General features: G+C 40.7%; 1 protein-coding gene and 1 pseudogene across 1 annotated transcript; both read left to right on the top strand.

The window, feature by feature from the left end:
* The window catches only part of LOC127906079 (polymeric immunoglobulin receptor-like), a 50380-nt pseudogene extending 32060 nt beyond the window's left edge, over positions 1-18320 (top strand).
* Positions 1441-5481, top strand: LOC118373050 (polymeric immunoglobulin receptor-like). The gene is made up of 6 exons (XM_052498785.1): positions 1441-1581; positions 1766-2071; positions 4055-4390; positions 4560-4671; positions 5052-5140; positions 5353-5481. Exons 1-6 carry the CDS (start codon positions 1521-1523, stop codon positions 5469-5471), a joined length of 1023 nt encoding a protein of 340 aa, XP_052354745.1. The 5' UTR covers positions 1441-1520; the 3' UTR covers positions 5472-5481.
* Positions 18321-19649: the final 1329 nt, after the last annotated feature.

A 19649-nucleotide genomic window follows, 5' to 3' on the forward strand; every position in this document is an offset into this window, starting at 1 on the left:
TCTACACACACTACCCCATTACGACAAAACAAAAAACAGGTTCACCTTATTTCCATACACTACCGGTCAAAGGTTTTACAACCCCTACTCATTCAAGAGTTGTTCTTTATTTGTACTATTTTCTACATTGTATAATAATAGTAGACATCAAAACTATGAAATAACTCACATGGAATCATTTAGTAAACAAAAAAGTGTTAAACAAATCAAACTATATTTTATATTTGAGATTCTTCAATGTAGCCACCCTTTAACTTGAGGACAGCTTTGCACTCTCTTGGCTTTATGTATTATACATGGCATTTAGATGTTTATACTATACAAACACATTTTATTTATGTATTTCTCAAAATCCATATATAGTAGACAAACCAGTTTAAAAACGTTATGTTTACCAAACGGTTAAGTGATTAACCATTAAGCACCGTTGGATTACCTCATGGTCAAATGTATTTCAACAAGTGACAAGAGAATCATATGAAAAGTATTGTGAGCATTGCATTGTGAGGGGCAATTACTTTATATGGAAGGTGTTTATAGATTAAATACTGATTAGGTTTGGTGGAAAAAGTTACTGAGTGATTCTTTTTGAGTGTCATTTTTGAGGATCTGTTTTGTACTAAACGTTGTGAAATGTTTCCACAAGTGTGAAAATAGTACCAAAGCAATTTAAAAAACTGTAATTAACATTTTCAAAGACATTTGATTATTCTCAAGATAATTTGTCATAACATAATGTGAGCACTGTGGTCTGTAGGTTTGAGAGTTCAATTCTAATGTATCTGAAGTAGTTTGCTGTGTTGGAGCCAATAACAGAACGTACAGCTCAGCATTTAACGTGACATCATGGAATGAGTTTAGCTGAAACTTGCAGCATTCTGGTAATGCAGCTTCCTGAGCTAACTTTACCACCTTCACTTGGAGGACATCTGTAGTTATGAGCTGTACATGACCAGGGTTCATTTCCTGTATAGAGGGGGAGAGAGAAAGAGTCTGTTCTTGTGGAACGTAAAACCACATCATACTGGGTTGTGGTCCAGAGGACCCTGAACCATGAACCTGATTTAAAGTGAGAGTCTATGGAGGTCTTGGTCTAGTACCCATCAGTACATTTGTTAGCATATGTCGGATATTTATCATATAGTGAAATATATAGTGAAATATAGAATTTTGCCAATGGAAATATGTTGCATGTTGCCCAATTATCAAATCTTTGTAATCATTAGTGACCTATGTCCCAGTAGAGAGTAGTATGAGGATAGTAGTGATTATTGGTCCCAAAACCCTTAGAGAAAGCTGAAATATATTTTAGGTTTAGTTTTAGGTTAAATTAGTCCATATGATGCAATAGTTGCTGGCTGCCACTGAGGGGGGAATATACACACAAACAGAAGCAGGAAGAGAGTTACAGACAGTGTACTAACATTAGGAAGTAGAGTCATTCTGGCTGGTGCCTTGGTCCTTGACACATATTTGTGCTCAGGTACCATTTAATATTACATGCAGACTGAAACCCTCACATGGCTAACCATCTCTCCTTCCCCCTCCTCCTCTTCATCATCTTCTACAGAGTCTCAGCAGGTATGTGAAACATGTTTATATGAAGGGCTGAAGTCCAGTGGGTCAATTCACCGTAAACACTGTGTAATGAAACTCAATCATTAACAAGCTGTTTTATAGTTTACAAGCAATGGGATTTTGTTTTCTGCAGTGCAGATTGTATTGTATTCAAACCTAAATGTGTTTTGTGTTGATATGTCCACAGGGAGGCATGTGTCTGTGCAGACAGGAGGCTCCATCACCATCCCATGTAGCTATGATCAGTATTACATAAACCACGTGAAGTACTGGTGTAAAGGGTATGGTTGGACTCATTGCTCCTCTGTAGTACGCACTGACCATCCTAAGAGTACTGATAGGGCGTCAATCTCTGATGACATCACCCAGAAAGTCTTCACTGTGATCATGACTGATCTGGAGCCAGACGACTCTAATACTTACAGGTGTGTTGTGGAGATCAATGGAGGAACAGATAGCATGATACAACTGCTCTACCTATCTGTCACTCCAGGTAAGATCCCTGCAACTCTACAATTCAGTAAAGTAGAAGAGGTAGTTCTCAGTAAGGATCCGACTCTCTGAAAATACCAGCTTTCACAAACTACATGACTGGTGTTCTCGTTTCATTTCCTTGTAACAAGTTCCGTGTCTGGTATCTGGAATTACCATTATTGTTCAAGTTGACCTGAGGAATGTAGGTAGAGTGGGGCAAAAAAGTATTTAGTCAGCCACCAATTGTGCAAGTTCTCCCACTTAAAAAGATGAGAGAGGCCTGTAATTTTCATCATAGGCACACTTCAACTATGACAGACAAAATGAGAAAAAAAATCCAGAAAATCACATTGTAGGATTTTTTATGAATTTATTTGCAAATTATGGTGGAAAATAAGTATTAGGTCACCTACAAACAAGCAAGATTTTTGGCTCTCACAGACCTCTTCTTTAAGAGGCTCCTCTGTCCTCCACTCGTTAGCTGTATTAATGGCACCTGTTTGAACTTGTTATCGGTATAAAATACACCTGTCCACAACCTGAAACAGTCACACTCCAAACTCCACTATGGCCAAGACCAAAGAGCTGTCAAAGGACACCAGAAACAAAATTGTAGACCTGCACCAGGCTGGGAAGACTGAATCTGCAATAGGTAAGCAGCTTTGTTTGAATAAATCAACTGTGGGAGCAATTATTAGGAAATGGAAGACATACAAGACCACTGATAATCTCCCTCGATCTGGGCTCCACGCAAGATCTCACCCCGTGGGGTCAAAATGATCACAAGAACGGTGAGCAAAAATACCAGAACCACACGGGGGGACCTAGTGAATGACCTGCAGAGAGCTGGGACCAAAGTAACAAAGCCTACCATCAGTAACACACTACGCCGCCAGAGACTCAAATCCTGCAGTGACAGACATGTCCCCCTGCTTAAGCCAGTACATGTCCAGGCCCGTCTGAAGTTTGCTAGAGAGCATTTGGATGATCCAGAAGAAGATTGGGAGAATGTCATATGGTCAGATTAAACCAAAATATAACTTTCTGGTAAAAACTCAACTCGTCGTGTTTGGAGGAATGCTGAGTTGCATCCAAAGAACACCATACCTACTGTGAAGCATGGGGGTGGAAACATCATGCTTTGGGGCTGTTTTTCTGCAAAGGGACCAGGACGACTGATCCGTGTAAAGGAAAGAATGAATGGGGCCATGTATCGTGAGATTTTGAGTGAAAACCTCCTTCCATCAGCAAGGGCATTGAAGATGAAATGTGGCTGGGTCTTTCAGCATGACGATGATCCCAAACACACCGCCCGGGCAACGAAGGAGTGGCTTCGTAAGAAGCATTTCAAGGTCCTGGAGTGGCCTAGCCAGTCTCCAGATCTCAACCCCATAGAAAATCTTTGGAGGGATTTGAAAAGTATGTGTTGCCCAACAACAGCCCCAAAACATCAATGTTCTAGAGGAGATCTGCATGGAGGAATGGGCCAAAATACCAGCAACAGTGTGTGAAAACCTTGTGAAGACTTACAGAAAACGTTTGACCTCTGCGATTGCCAACAAAGGGTATATAACAAAGTATTGAGATAAACTTTTGTTATTGACCAAATACTTATTTTCTACCATAATTTGCAAATAAATTCATTAAATCCTACAATGTGATTTTCTGGATTTTTTTTTCTGATTTTGTCTGTCATAGTTGATGTGTGCCTATGATGAAAATGACAGGCCTCTCTCATCTTTTTAAGTGGGAGAACTTGCACAATTAGTGGCTGACTAAATAATTTTTTTGCCCCACTGTATATGTCTATTTTATGTTTTCTATATGTAGATGTTGATGTAAACTTTGTTTCAAGTCTGCTGTCGGCATTGTATCTTTCAACATTGTCTACCACAAGCAGCACCATATCACCTAGTAACACTATGTGTAAAGGTCATACACGTACTAGAAATAAAGGTCTGCTGCTGAGGTCTTTCTATGGTGTCTGTACCTCTGTGTTCAGGTACTCCAGAACTCTATGTGGACCAACAGGAAGTGACTGGAGTAGAAGGAGGGAGTGTCACTGTCTGTTGTTACTATAGTAACTCTGGAGATATGAAGTGGTGCAGGATGGGTGGTGATTGTGTGAGTGGGTTTTCTGGGACTTTAAATGGAACATCAGTGACATTAACGCGGACTAGTGATGCCAACAACAGAACAGTCTTAACAGTGACTATGAGTGGACTGAAGATGGAGAACACTGACTGGTATTGGTGTAGAGTTGGAGAACTAGAGATGCCTGTTCACATCACTGTCAGTCAACAAACTGCAACACAGAGAACCTCTAAGATGACCTCAAGTTAGTAGATCAATCACATACTTTATGATTAATATGATTCCCTTTGTTTTATCCACTGGTATCATCTGGAACTAATTGTAATATGAAGTATGAATGTGATGTTGCTATACAACCTGACTATCTGGTTTACCATTAACTTCATTGATGATATTGTTGTTTGACCTCACAGCAACCCAAGATCCAACCTCTCAACAACCCTCTGCCTCTCCAACTGCTGAGCCTGTTCAGACTGACAACACAAGTCAAGGAGCTGAGGGGAACATGGAGGAAGTCCACCAGAGGTTATTATCACTCCTTCAGATGTTTTATCCCACATGTTGTTAGATAATATGAACTCAGAGAAACATTACAATTCCATCATACACTACAACAGTTAATGCAAACCAAACACCCTCCCTAAATGCATATAGAGACTGTTATCACTTCCTCCTGGGTAGAACATCTCTGTGGTTGCAGCAATGTTGGTGTTATACTCACTCATGTGCAAGAACAAGTTGCACGCTTAATAAATAGTCATAATCTCAATAATAATCATACATGGTCAAATCCACACATGTGAACAGATAAATAATTGTTCCATGTATCACAACAAGTGCATACAACAAATGATCAATTTATAATGATCTATTTGAATGGTATTATTAATTCAAGTTGTCATCAGGTCTGTGAAAGTCCTACTCATCTCTCTGGGCATGTTGGTGGTGGTGACAGCTGGTATCCTGGTAACATGGAAGATGTGGAGAAGGCATAGTAAGTAGTCATTTTATGTCAATATAAAATGGAGAATAGTTTAGAAAATACTAAATGTATTGATATTGTGACCAACAGTATATTTCTTGCCTGTGATTCATCTTGAATGACAGAAAATATTTGGAGGAATTGTCTTTTAGAAACCCATTCAGAGGTATTATTGTACTATAACAAACTCAGAAGTTACTGACATCTCCCTTTCTTTATTCCAGAGGACAATAAGGCCAAGGACCAGACAACTAACAACTCAGTGGTAGGATACACTTATTTAATTGTATTATTTTCAACCATCTGCTTTTCTGTTCTTGATCTGGGATCATCTACCATTTGACTCCAGCGTTACTTCTTCAGTTGACCATCAATGAGTTGACATAAAAGGTCCCATATTCTAACTGAACGCAAGGATTTGCTCACTGAGTCTGTACATAGTCAAATATTTCTTTAGGTGATGGCTTTGTTATGGAAGGCTTGGGAATCGCTTCCTTTTAGGTAGTTGTAGAATTTATCGTCTTTTTTCTGGATTTTTATAATTAGCGGTATCGGCCTAATTCTGCTCAGCATGCATTATTTGGTGTTTTGCATTGTACACAGAAGATATTCTTGCAATATTCTGCATGCAGTCTCAATCTGATGTCTGTCCCATTGTGTGAATTTTTGGTTGGTGAGCAACCAAAACCACGAAAGGCTCTATAACTGATTCAAGTACTTTTAGCTAGATCCTAATTGGTATGTCTAATTTTATGTTCCTTTTGATGGCATAGAAGGCCCTTCTTGCCTTGTCTCTAAGATCGTTAACAGCTTTCTGGAAGTTACTGTGGTGCTGATGTTTAGGCCAAGGTATGTATAGTTTGTGTGCTCTAGGGCAACGGTGTCAAGATGGAATTTGTATTTGTTGTCCTGTCAACTGGACTTTTTTTGGAACTCCATTATTTGTCGTCTTACTGAGATTTATTATCAGGGCCCACGTCTGACCGAATCTGTGCAGAAAATCTAAGTGCTGCTGTAGGCCCTCTGTGGTTGAGGACAGAAGCACCAGATAATGAGCAAACAGTAGACATTTGACTTCAGATTCAAGTAGAGTGAGTCCGGATGCTGCAGACTGTTCTCGTGCCCTTGCCAATTCGTTGATATATATGTTGAAGAGGGTGGGGCTTAAGCTGCATCCCTGTCTCACCCCCCGGCCCAGTAGGAAAAAATGTGTGGTTTTTTTGTACATGGGTTTTTCTTAATTTTTTTCACGCAACACCACTTTCCTTCAATTTGTACAGCAGGCCCTCATGCCAAATTGATTAAGAGCTTTTTTGAAACCAACAAGAATTTGAAGAAGAATTTGCCTTTTTTTTGGTTTGTTTGTTTGTCGATTAGGGTGTACAGGGTAAATACGTTGTCTGTCATACCGTAATTTGGTAAAAAGCCAATTTGACATTTGCTCGGTACATTCTTGTTCTGTAGTGTATTTTTGTCCAGGAAATTGTTGAGAAGGAATTGAATTTGTTTTGCCTAATTGTTTTATGGTAGATTTCCACAATACTTTCCTTCCATCTATAGCATTTCTTAATATTATTCAGGTCCTTTGGCTTTGATGCCTCATGATTGAGCTCAGCCCTGTTCGAGTAGAGTGTGATTTTGCTGTGATCTGATAGGCACTACTGCCAAGAGATGAGCTATAGGTGTAAATACCGTAGGAGTCCCCTCGAAACCTACCATTGACTATGTACATTCCCATTGTCCGACAGACCTGCAAGAAATGTGACCCATTTTTGTTGGTTATGTTGTCGTAGTTGTGTCTAGGGGGACATATGGGGGAGGGAATGCTGTCACCTCCAGGTAGGTGTTTTCTCCACCTGCGTGCTGAGGGCTTCTTGTCTAGTTCTGGCATTTAGGTTGCTACAGACGAGTCCATGTCCCTGGGCCTGGAAATGGTTGATCTCCTCCTCTAGGGTGAGCGAAGTGAGCTGAGCATCTGAAGTTCCAGGTCTCTTCCAATGCATGTAGCCATGTGTTTATCTTCTGTCCTGTCCATTTCTCAGAGGCCAAGCCCAGAGAGACGCCATGACGTGATGTACAGCACTGTGATGCCTGATCAGTTCAGGACAGAAGAGAATGTCAACATATTGTCACGCCTTGGTCTTAGTATTTTGTGTTTTCTTTAATTATTTGTTCAGGCCAGGGTGTGACATGGGGTTATTGTATTTTCGTATTGGGGTTTTGTGGTTATTGGGATTGCGGCTGAGTAGGGGTGTTGTATGGGCTTGGCTGCCTGAGGCGGTTCTCATTCAGAGTCAGGTTATTCTCGTTGTCTCTGATTGGGAACCGTATTTAGGTAGCCTGGGTTTCGCTTTGTATTTCGTGGGTGATTGTACCTGTCTCTGTGTAGTTTCACCAGAGAGGCTGTAATTAGGTTTCACGTTCCGTTTTGTTGTTTTTGTATTTGTATAAGTTATGTTCATGTATCGCGATCCTTCATTAAAGATCATGAGTAACATTTCGGTCCGACTCTCTTTCTACAAACGAAGAACGCCGTTACACATATGGCTACAATCATCTCGACTCGTAGACAACATTATTGCTGTTACTCATAAAACGTCACTGCCTTGGCAAATGTGCATCTGTTTAGAAAACAATTGTATTTCCAGTCTAATGTTCTGTCTTGGAACAAGCAATAGGTAAATGTACACTATAACAGTATAACAACACGTTTTTGTTACTTGGGCGTCTCTCTACCAACAGGATCCATTTCCTGAAGCTGATGATGATGTCACATACAGCACTGTCATCCCCCAGCACAAGGCCCAACTAAAAGGACAGACCAAGGTAAAGCTGTTCTACTGATTCTCCACAGCTAGTATTATGTTATCAGAAACAACAGTAGGTGATTGTTTCCTCAGTGTTAATATAGTCATGGTTACATCACCATTATAGCTGTAGGCCTAATATATCACCTTTATGTTACATATCACAATTATAACTGTCTACACTTTTAATTTCACAGAGAAGTGTGTTTTATAGTGTATCTCCATCATGACAGAACTGTCCCTGTTCACCTCTCTACCTGTTCCTCCTCTGTAGTCAGCAGAACCAGATGATAATGTGGTCTACAGCTCACTAGCTCTACAGGTGACCACACAGGTCAGTGTTGGTGTCTCCTCTGTCTGTTGTACCAGATGATGCTGATCTCTCAACAAAGATACAGACAACACCACATTACTATGTGTACTAAACATCACTCTTTAACCACACACACCTTTATTAGTGTTTTTGTTTTGCTGCATGTAAAATGTTATTATCACATTTTGACCAGCTAACCTAACTGTTATCAGTGTGTAACTATAACATTACAGTGTGGACTGTGCCTGGGTTTAGGGTGACGTTGCCCCGAGATGATGATCTTGGGTCAGATTTAAAAAAAAATCTTGATCTTGATTTTAAATCTTGATCTGTTTCACTTCCTCTCCAGCAGAGGGCAGCAGCAGCACAATAGTGACTGACAGAGAAGACCTTCCTTTTACTGTAAGGACAGAACACTCCTCTCTCCTGTGTCACAACATCAATCTGCCTCCAATATGATTCTGTCACCTCTTAACCCATCCCAGAAAGACACCTCTATTCTATAGTGTAATAAACTACTGAAGGCAGTCTGCTGTGTTTGTTCTGATTATCATCACATTTCTGTTATTAGTTATGTTCCACCACCTTTCCCCTTGTCTCTTATTTCTTACATCATGATCTTATTGATCTAGTTTAATGTCATATGCCTGTAACTAATCATGATCAAACATATTGAGATCTTAGTATAGACAGCTACTATGTATAATAACTACTGTACTGCAATAATAAAATGTACTATATATATTAAACAATGGAAATTGATTCTTTAATGCAATTTTTACATCTATTTATAGCAACTATTTGTAGGATTACACAAACATTTTCTTTTTGCAAATCATTATATATTTATTGGGAATCATTTTACTTTGGGAATAATTTATATATATATATATTTACAAATGGACAACAACACTTAGGCTTCTATATCCAGCTTTTACATACTATATACATTTTACTGACACAGTATATTTGACATTAGTTGTATTTTGTTTGTTTTTAGTCCTTCAGCTCCCCTCTACCCCTCCCCTCTACCCCTCCCCTCTATCCCTCCCCTCTATCCCTCCCCTCTATCCCTCCCCTCTATCCCTCCCCTCAACCCCTCCCCTCTACCCCTCCCCTCAACCCCTCCCCTCTACCCCTCCCCTCAACCCCTCCCCTCAACCCCTCCCCTCTATCCCTCCCCTCAACCCCTCCCCCTCTACCCCTCCCCTATATCCCTCCGCTCAACCCCTCCCCTCTATCCCTCCCCTTTACCCCTCCCCTCTACCCCTCCCCTCAACCCCTCCCCTCTACCCCTCCCCGCTACCCCTCCCATCAACCCCTCCCATCTTCCCCTCCCATCTTCCCCTCCCCTCTCCTCTACTCCCCTCTACCCCTCCCCTCTCTTCCCGGGGTTCAAACCAAATCTGTTAAAGTGTGAGGGAGGGGGGTTATTAACAGTGGGGCGTTTATCATAGGTTACTGTTTAAGTTCCCTAAGTTGGTATCCAACATTTACTTTGATTAATGTATTGCACCTTTTATTATGTTATTTTGAATATTATTTGTAATTTTGAATGTATTGTTTTTTTGATTGAAATGCATTGTTTCTGTAGGAGAGGCTAAAGCAATTTAAAGGCTGGGGTTGAGCTCGTCCCAGAACCGGAGACGTGGGCTTACCATGATAAGCAGATTCCATTAGCTTCCATAGCCATAAAGTCAGATTCCACAGCCATAAAGTCAGATTCCACAGCCACAAAGTCAGCATGTTATTTAAGGTTAGAGATAAGGTTAACAGTGTGGTTAGGTTAGGGTTAAAGATAGGTTTAAAACACAATTTTAAGAAGATTAATTGTAGAAATGGGCGGGCTTTATGGCTTGTGGCTATGGAAGCTAGTGACAACTATCAAATGCTACAATTACGTTCCTGTCAGAACTTCCTATTTCCTAACTTGAAAATTCAAAAGGCACTCGCACATCTGAGTTGTCTTTTTTGCAGGTGCATGGTAACAGTTGAATAAATGTGAAAAATAGGAAAAATATAAGGGCAGTGTGCTGGTTTCTTGTTTTTTCAAGTTGATTCAACTGTTACCATGCACCTACAAAAAATATAATTTTCATAAATCATTGGGTACAGCGCAAGAAAAAGGTCAGAGTAATCTGAAATAGGGACATAATTCATGGTCACATTAACAACATAACATACATAGGTATTTCATCAATAAGACCTTTAGGAAATAATGTTTGCTCAGAGTATTATTTATATCACCTTCCCTGTCTGATATCTTAACTTTCTCTCTGCCACAAAATATAAAGGTAGAAATGTCATGTTTTAGGTCATTCAAATGTACTGCAACTGGATAATCCCTGTCGTTTCTCCTGATTTAATTTTTAAGTTCACAGATTCTCTGTTAGAAAGAACGAGAGGTTTTACCGACATAGGGAGCCCACGTGGATATTTAATCATGTAAATAACATGGGTGGTGGAGTAATAATGTCATTTATTTGGAACCATTTTCCTGTGTGTGGGTGGCAGAAATATTCACACTTCAACATATTGTTGCACTGTGCGCAACCTCTGCATTTATAGCAACCATTCGGAAGAGGGCGGTAAAGAGCCTGGCTGATTTTCTTTTGTGGCTGGTAGTTGGACCAATTTATCTCATAAATTGCGACCTCTCCAATATACAATAAGTGGTGGATTCTTAAATACAGCTGGAAAAGCTGGGTCCGATGATAAAACATTTATTGACAGCATCAACCATTTTTTACGAGTTCAAAGTGTATGTGGTGGTGAACATTCCAGAATGTTATTTAGCTCCAGTGGGTCTTTTTGTAGCAGTTCATCTCGTGTTTTCCCCAATGCCAAATGAAGAGCTTCATCCACACATTGTGGAGAGTAGCCTCTTAGAAACCTATCACGCATCTCCGCTGATTTTTCTAGATAATCCTCTTTAGAGGCATTTACTGCACAGTCTGAAAAACTGGCTTCTTGGAAGTCCTCTTTTTAATGGCTCAGGTTGGAAACTGTCCCCCTGTAATATATTATTTCTGTCAGTTTCTGATCTATACAGGGTGGTAAAACAGGGTTCCATTTCATTTCTCAATCCACATATCGAGGTAATGAACACGTTTAGTGTCACATTCAATAGTGAATTTGAGATTGGGGTCAATATCATTGAGTAATGCCGTAAAGTCTGGCAGCTCTTTTTCCGTTCCTCCTCATATGCAAAAACATGCTGTCAATATATCGACACCACTTCAGGACTTTATTAAAAAATGGATTTTTGTTTTCATTATTAACAAAACGTTCTTCAAAAAGACCCACATAAAGGTTAGCATGTCTCGGAGCGAATGTGAAGCCCATCGATGTTCCATTCGTTTGTAGGTGGTATTCATCATCAAACCTGAAATAATTATACATCAAAACATATTCAGCTCTAGAATAAAGTTTGTTGGTGTGTATTCGTTAGTATCTCTGTCTCTCAAGTAGTGAGCTATGGCTGCCAGCCCCCGTACAGGGAATACTGGTATATAGACTCTCCATATCTAATCTGAACAAAATTCTGGTGTCGGAAAGATGACTTTGTTTCATTCTTGTGCTTTTTGCTGATTTGTTTGGAACAATTCTTCAACCAATAAGAGTCTAGCTTACTTAACATTGACGATATGGTTGAACTAGCTACATTATATATACTGATGAGGCTGTATTGGTCAACAACGGATTTGTTGTCATCTTTTGGTTGAAAAGGTTCAAAGGTCAGTGGTGAAACGTAACACACTCGGCAACTCGGGCAGCAACTTTTTCTCAGTTTCCGTTGTAATTCTAGAACTAGGAACTAGTGACCCGTAAATGCAGAAGAATGTAGCGTTTAGGGCCCAAGACATGGGCATCGTCTAAAACTAACTTTTTGTCAAATAAACCAATAGTAACTCCACACCACCCGCTGCCTCCACTCTAGTAGTGCAGGGTCAACCAACCCTACAGTAGAGTTAAGCTGTTTTATCAACATGTAATGTAATGAGTTAACCTGAAACCTGTAGTCTTGTGGTACATCAGCTTCCTGAGCTACTGCTGATGAGCTACCTTACAGGACAATGTGGTTTTGAGATGTGTCTACGACCAGGGTTTATTTTTTATTTTTTATTTTTTTTTGGGTGGGATGGAGTTGTGACAATCCATGGTGCAATCACCATGCTGTGAATTCGTTAACATAACTTGGAAGTTCCCACCCTGAATGCTGATTGGCTGACAGCCATGGTATATCAGACCGTATACCACAGGTATGACAAAACATGTATTTTTACTGCTCTAATTACATTGGCAACCAGTTTTAAATAGCAATAAGGCGCCCGAAGAGTTTGTGGTATATGGCCAATATACTATAGCTAAGGGCGGTATCCAGGCACTCTGCGTTGCGTCGTGCGAAAGAACATCCCTTAGCCGTGGAATATTGGCCGTATACCACACCCCCTTGTGACTTTTTACTTTAAGACCAATAAGAAAGAGAGTTCCAAAGTTATCTACCAAGAACAGGTAATGAGGGATGAGCCTGGAGAAATGTAACCACTAAAAATCATAGACAGAGCTATGGATGCAAGGAGTGACCATCCAAGCGAACACAATTATAGTTTTAAGCATGTTTACAAACGTTGGAGTAAAAAACATTTAAAAACATTTTCAATCAAATTTCTTGAGAGTACTAATATTTCTGTCCTCACTACAACAGAGAAATACATACAGTCTCGCTCCAGTCACCTTTTCACCTCATTTATCACATCTCAATAGGTGGTCTAGGTATCCTCATGACATGGCAAAAGTGGGGGATGGACCTTTCCTCTTTTGTTGTCCATCGTTCCTCTATTGTTCCCACAAGGGTGAGGCCGATGACATCACAGATTCCCATTAGACCAAAACCTTGAAACTAAAAACACTATTTTGCTCAAAACCTATTTTTTGACCCTTAAATGTATTTGGGATTTTATTACTCAACAGGAAATGTTCATTAATAGCTGGAGTGTGTCTTTAAATACATGCATTAATTATCTTTGAGACATTAAGTTGAAATACTGTGGAATTCCATTCATTCCTGTTGAAGACCACTCCTTCTAAGGAGTACCAATATGGTAGACAGGTGCTTCATTTTGATAATTTAATACATTACCATATCACGCCGAAATTGTGTCACTTCAACACTAATACATTACATACGGAAACTGTTGCACCTTGACAGACAAACAGACCACTCAAGACATCTCTCTGACCTCACCCACAACTGTAGATCCTGCTGTCTCCTCTTCCACCTCTCAGCCCCCAGTCAACAACACACACCATGTAGCCCAGGGGTAAGTGTGCACTACCACCTCTTCAACCGGTACTCAACAAGCAAAAAGGTCATTTATTTAAATGTCAGTTATTGGATTAATGAATTGTGTTGTTTTAAAATCACATACAAAAGAGATATGTCCCCTGAATGCCTCACATTTGCAGAGTATCATGTCCTCAAAGCAGTGTTATTCTTGTACAGATGGGAGAGAACACTCTTCTACCTTCAGAAAACTGTTAATGCAGTGCTCTTCATCCTGTGCAACGTCATTGCTGTGGTGAAGTTCAGAGTAACCCGACTCTGAGGTGAAACAGGATGAGTAGAAACTAGATTTATTTAGCATTTGCACATTTTTCATTGCGGGATATGTCTTTACCTTCTTCACATTCTCCAGCTTTAATTTAATATTTAATTTACTTGCTAATAAACATGTTTTACTGATATCAAGATCATCTGTCACCAAATTCTGTGAAATTCCGTGAATGAAAATCTGAAATTCTGATGTATCGAAGTTATTTGCTCTGTTGGAGACAACAAGTGTTTAACAAGATGTCATAATATGACTTAGTTTACCAGAAACCTGCAGCCTTGTGGTACAGCAGCTTCCTGAGATACCTAACAGTTTAGGTTGGAGGACATCTGTGGTTTTGAGCTGCGTCTATGACCAGGGTTGATCTCTAAGTGGAAGGATGTCATCACTCCATCTCTGTAGCTCATGTGCTCTTAATTCTATACATTTCTTTGTGTAATCATTAGTGACCTATTTTCCAGCAGAGGGTAACAGTGACTCTTGATCCCAAAGAGCCCTTGGAGAAAGCTAGAAGCTGAAATATAGTGTAGTGACTGAATTTAGGGTTAAAGTAGTCTATATGATGCAATAGTTCCTATCTTCCACTGAGGGGGGCATGTCCACACAAACACAAACAGGAAGAGAGTTAAAGTGAGGTCTGTGAACAAGTAATTAACACTGGTGCCTTGATCCTTGACACACGTTTGTGGTCAAGTTCAATTTAACATAACAGGCAGACTCTAACTCTCTCATGGCTATTCATCTCTCCCTCCTCCAACTCCTCCTCATCTTCTGCAGAGTCTCAGCAGGTAAGGGTAACATTTCTATGAATTAAGGGTGAAGTCCCCTGAGTCAATTCACTTTAAACACTGTATAATCAATCTCAATTATGAAGAATCTGTTTAAAAGTGTTGGATCAATGCGATTTTTGTTATTTTTCCTCTGTACAGATTGTGTTAAATGCTAACTCGAATTGAAATGTGATTTGTGTTGATGTGTCCACAGTGAGGACTGTCTGTGCAGACAGGAGGCTCCATCTGTAACGTTTTTTTTTTCCTGGGAAGGAGAGGAGGACCAAAATGCAGCGTGGTTATTTATAAACATCTTTAATGAAAGATGAAAACGTGAACACTATACAAACTAAGAAAACGTGGAAAAACTGAAACAGTCCTAACTGGTGCAAAACACAGAGACAGGAACAATCCCCCACAAGATACCTAAAGAATATGGCTGCCTAAATATGGTTCCCAATCAGAGACAATGATAAACACCTGCCTCTGATTGAGAACCACTCCAGGCAACGATAGACTTACCTAGAACACTCAACTGAACACAACCCCATAGACTACAAAACCTCTAGACAAAACAAGACACATAAATCACCCATGTCACACCCTGGCCTAACCAACATAATAAAGAAAACACAGATTACTAAGGCCAGGGCGTGACAGTACCCCCCCCAAAGGTGCGGACTACCGGTCGCACACCTAAACCCATAGGGGAGGGTCTGGGTGGCGTCTGTCCACGGTGGCGGCTCTGGCGCGAGACGTGGACCCCACTCCAACATAGTCTTAGTCCGCTTTCTCCGCGTCCCTTGAGTGGCGACCCTCGCCGCCGACCTTGGCCTAGTAAACCCAACAAAGGGCCCACCTGGACCGAGGGGTGCCTCATTACTGAGGAAGCTCAGGACCGAGGGGTAGCTCAGGCCTGAGAGGTAGCTCAGGACTAAGAGATAGCTCAGGCAGGTTGACGGCTCTGGCGGATCCTGGCTGAATGGCGTCTCTGGCGGATCCTGGCGGCTCTGCAAGATCCTGGCTGACCGGCGGCTCTGCAAGATCCTGGCTGACCGGCGGCTCTGGGCAGGCGGGAGACTCTGGCAGCTCTGGGCAGGCGGGAGACTCTGGCAGCTCTGGGCAGGCGGGAGACTCTGGCAGCTCTGGGCAGGCGGGAGACTCTGGCAGCTCTGGGCAGGCGGGAGACTCTGGCAGCTCTGGGCAGGCGGGAGACTCTGGCAGCTCTGGGCAGGCGGGAGACTCTGGCAGCTCTGGGCAGGCGGGAGACTCTGGCAGCTCTGGGCAGGCGGGAGACTCTGGCAGCTCTGGGCAGGCGGGAGACTCTGGCAGCTCTGGGCAGGCGGGAGACTCTGGCAGCTCTGGGCAGGCGGGAGACTCTGGCAGCTCTGGGCAGGCGGGAGACTCTGGCAGCTCTGGGCAGGCGGGAGACTCTGGCAGCTCTGGGCAGGCGGGAGACTCTGGCAGCTCTGGGCAGGCGAAGCGCACTGTAGGCCTGGTGCGTGGTGCTGGCACTGGAGGTACTGGGCCGAGGACACGCACAGGAAGCCTGGTGCGGGGAGCTGCCACCGGAGGGCTGGTGTGTGGAGGTGGCACTGGATGCCTGTTCACATCACTGTCAGTCAACAAACTGCAACACAGAGAACCTCTAAGATGACCTCAAGTTAGTAGATCAATCACATACTTTATGATCAATATGATTCACTGCGCCTGATTCCATCCACCACTCATAGTTATTCGTAACACAAATCTAAAATTCAACATCATTTCAACCACCCAGTCAAATATTTTCTACACAATTCCAAGAAATATAGTTCTGATGATTATGTTGAAAATAGATTGATGTAACAACCTGTTAGTCAAGTTAAGTCAATGTATTTGTCACGGTTTTCATATGGTGAAGGAGAGTCGGACCAAACTGCAGCGTGTCGATTGCAATCCATGTTTATTGAAAACAAACGTAAACACGACTAAACACAAATACTACAAAACAAATAAACGAACCGAAAACAGCCTATACTTGTGTCAACTAACATCGAACAAGGACATCAAGACACTCAGGACAATCACCCACAACACAACCAAAGAATATGGCTGCCTAAATATGGTTCCCAATCAGAGACAACGATAAACACCTGCCTCTGATTGAGAACCACTTCAGACAGCCATAGACTAACCTAGAACACCCCACTAAGCTACAATCCCACTATCTACACACCACATACAAAAACCCATGTCACACCCTGGCCTGACCAAATACATGAAGATAAACACAAAATACTACGACCAGGGCGTGACAGTATTTAAATTCACGTTTGACCCTAATTTAAATGTTTTTAACGTTATTATTATTACTATTATTATGATTCCCACTGTGGTTATTATTATTATTATTACTATTATTATTATTACTATTTTTATTATTATTATTCCCATCGTGGTTATTATCAGTATTATTATTATTCCCACTGTGGTTGTCTTATTCAGACAGCTCACACACAGGAAGGCTGCTGTTGTTCATCTCGATATATTCTAGTCACAGCTTCATATTGAGGTACATTAATAAAAGCATGGATTGGTTGATTGTTTATTAAACATGTTCTCAGTATCACCATTATAAATGTCATTATATCATGACAGAACTGTGTTTTATAGTGTATCTCCATCATGACAGAACTGTCCCTGTTCACCTCTCTACCTGTTCCTCCTCTGTAGTCAGCAGAACCAGATGATAATGTGGTCTACAGCTCACTAGCTCTACAGGTGACCACACAGGTCAGTGTTGGTGTCTCCTCTGTCTGTTGTACCAGATGATGCTGATCTCTCAACAAAGATACAGACAACACCACATTACTATGTGTACTAAACATCACTCTTTAAAGGTCGACTTTGGGCAAAAACTAACAAATAACGGATTTCAACTGTATAACTGATCAATGCACCATCATACCAGGTCATTTAATGCTTAAAAACAAAACATAATTGTTGAATTTGGCAACAGAAGTGCAATTTCTAACCGATCTCTACCGCATCCGTCCAAAAACAAATCCTGTGAAATGACGTCAACACATACTGGAAGATTTCTTTTAGTTTTTACACACTGCAAGAGTTACTGGGTAGCTAAATTGCCTATCTTAGCAAGCTACATTGGTCGAGGTGCGCGTTGACACATCCATGAACCACCAAAGGCACAGCCCATTTCTGTTTGAAAATTTAGAATGAATCAAATAAAAAATAGGCAGCGATGGACAGTTTCTCGTACCCAAAGTCAGCCTTTAAACACACATTTTTTTTGTCTTTTTAATTGTAAAAACTTTTTCATCACATTGTGACCAGCTAACCTCATTGTTATCAGTGTATCGATAGCATTACAGTGTTGAGTGTGACTGGGTTTAGGATGAAGTTGCCTCTCGACGCTGATCTCGGGTCAGTTTTGTAATGTTTCCTACTATTGGTTAAGGTTATGCGTTGGGGGAGGGGAAGAGGATCCTAGATCAGTACATAGGGGAAACATCACCACGGAACTTTTGACATAATGTTTCTCTTCCTCTCCAGCAGAGGGCAGCAGCAGCAAAGCAGTTACTGACTGAGAAAACCTTGGTCGAGTCTTTATGTTGGAAGGACAGCCCACACTCCCCTCTCCTGTGTCACAACATGTATCTGCAGAAAGACCCCTCTATCCTTTAGTGTAATAAACTACTGAAGACAGTCTGCTGTGTTTGTTTTCATTATCACCACATATCTGTTACATTAAGGTTATACTAGTAGAACTAGTAGAACCATTGTCTACAGTTCCACTAATTGTATATACTGTAGTTTTGTGTGGCTCAAAGTTTGGCTCAAATGATTGGAACAGACGGATGCTTCATCGCTCTGTTTTTACAGGGCAGCGATCATTAGCTTGATTCAGCACGGGACAATTTTTTCTTGTGCGGCTGGTCAGGGGGCCGGAACATCATAACAAATCATTTGTAGACTGCAAATTGACCGTAAGAAGCCAAACAGATATAATATTTGACAAAAATATAATCATTTCAAACCTTGCTTACATTTGTATACAATCACATATAGCTCTCTATTATGCGTGGGAATTCTTTGGAACAGATGAAAATCACTTGGAGCTGATTTGCTTTTATGTCCAACAATTATAATAGAATAAAAAATAAAATATATTTAGATGTTTTTTCTCAGAAAACACCTGTAATTAATCACATCAAAAGTGTATTACGATCTTAGTAGCTAGCTAGGCTACTATAAACTGTAGTGCAATAATAAAAGTGACTACTGGTTTTTGTTTACTTTGAATTTTAACAAAGTAATTTTGTTCAATATTTGAAGGAGAGAGCATTCCCTCCCCACAGTAAAATCCATCCCAAATCAACAATCCAAGTTGTTCTATCCAGCAGATGTTGCAGCTAGCATCTCGTTACCATGGCAATTTTAATGCAGCACCCAATTAGTATTTTCTTTTAAGGTGGAAATGTGTATATGACAAACACCCAGGTCATACATGTTGGGTTTGTATAGATTGTTTTATTTGAGCATGTTAAACGTTTTCATTCCCCTTTAAGGAATTTTTCAAAATTCATTTTTTATTAATTATAGAAAATTATAGAACTATGCCACTTGTAACGTCTTCAAGAGGCTAACATGTATTGATTACGTACTATAGGTGTTGAACTAAGGTTGCATTTGTAATTGTAAATTAACAACATTTTTTTCTTGGCTTGCTCACCTCACTTTTCAAGAAATTAAATGTGTTAAACATATAATCAAATGTGTATAGCCTTAAGCAGGATAGTCCAAGTCAATAGGCTATTTAGGCTACTAGTATACCTAGTACCAGAGATATTGAAGGAATTCTATACGTTCTATACCGTCTCTGCCTACCAAAACATGCACATTATTTAAAGATGAGTGAATTATTATCATGAGGTCACCAGCACCGCACAGTGAGTCGACCAATTTAAAATAAAGCATTATTGTCTCTAGACACTAAAACGTGTCTCACCGTAG

Source organism: Oncorhynchus keta, chromosome 36 (assembly GCF_023373465.1).
Source record: "Oncorhynchus keta strain PuntledgeMale-10-30-2019 chromosome 36, Oket_V2, whole genome shotgun sequence".
Lineage (NCBI taxonomy): Eukaryota > Metazoa > Chordata > Actinopteri > Salmoniformes > Salmonidae > Oncorhynchus > Oncorhynchus keta.

Bases quoted from the DNA above. Each gene is read 5' to 3' on its own strand.
- LOC118373050 (XM_052498785.1), top strand. From the start codon at position 1,521: ATGGCTAACCATCTCTCCTTCCCCCTCCTCCTCTTCATCATCTTCTAC. The intron at 2,072-4,054 runs GTAAGATCCCTG...CTCTGTGTTCAG, and splicing joins CTACCTATCTGTCACTCCAG to GTACTCCAGAACTCTATGTG. The intron at 5,141-5,352 runs GTAAGTAGTCAT...TCTTTATTCCAG, and splicing joins GAAGATGTGGAGAAGGCATA to AGGACAATAAGGCCAAGGAC.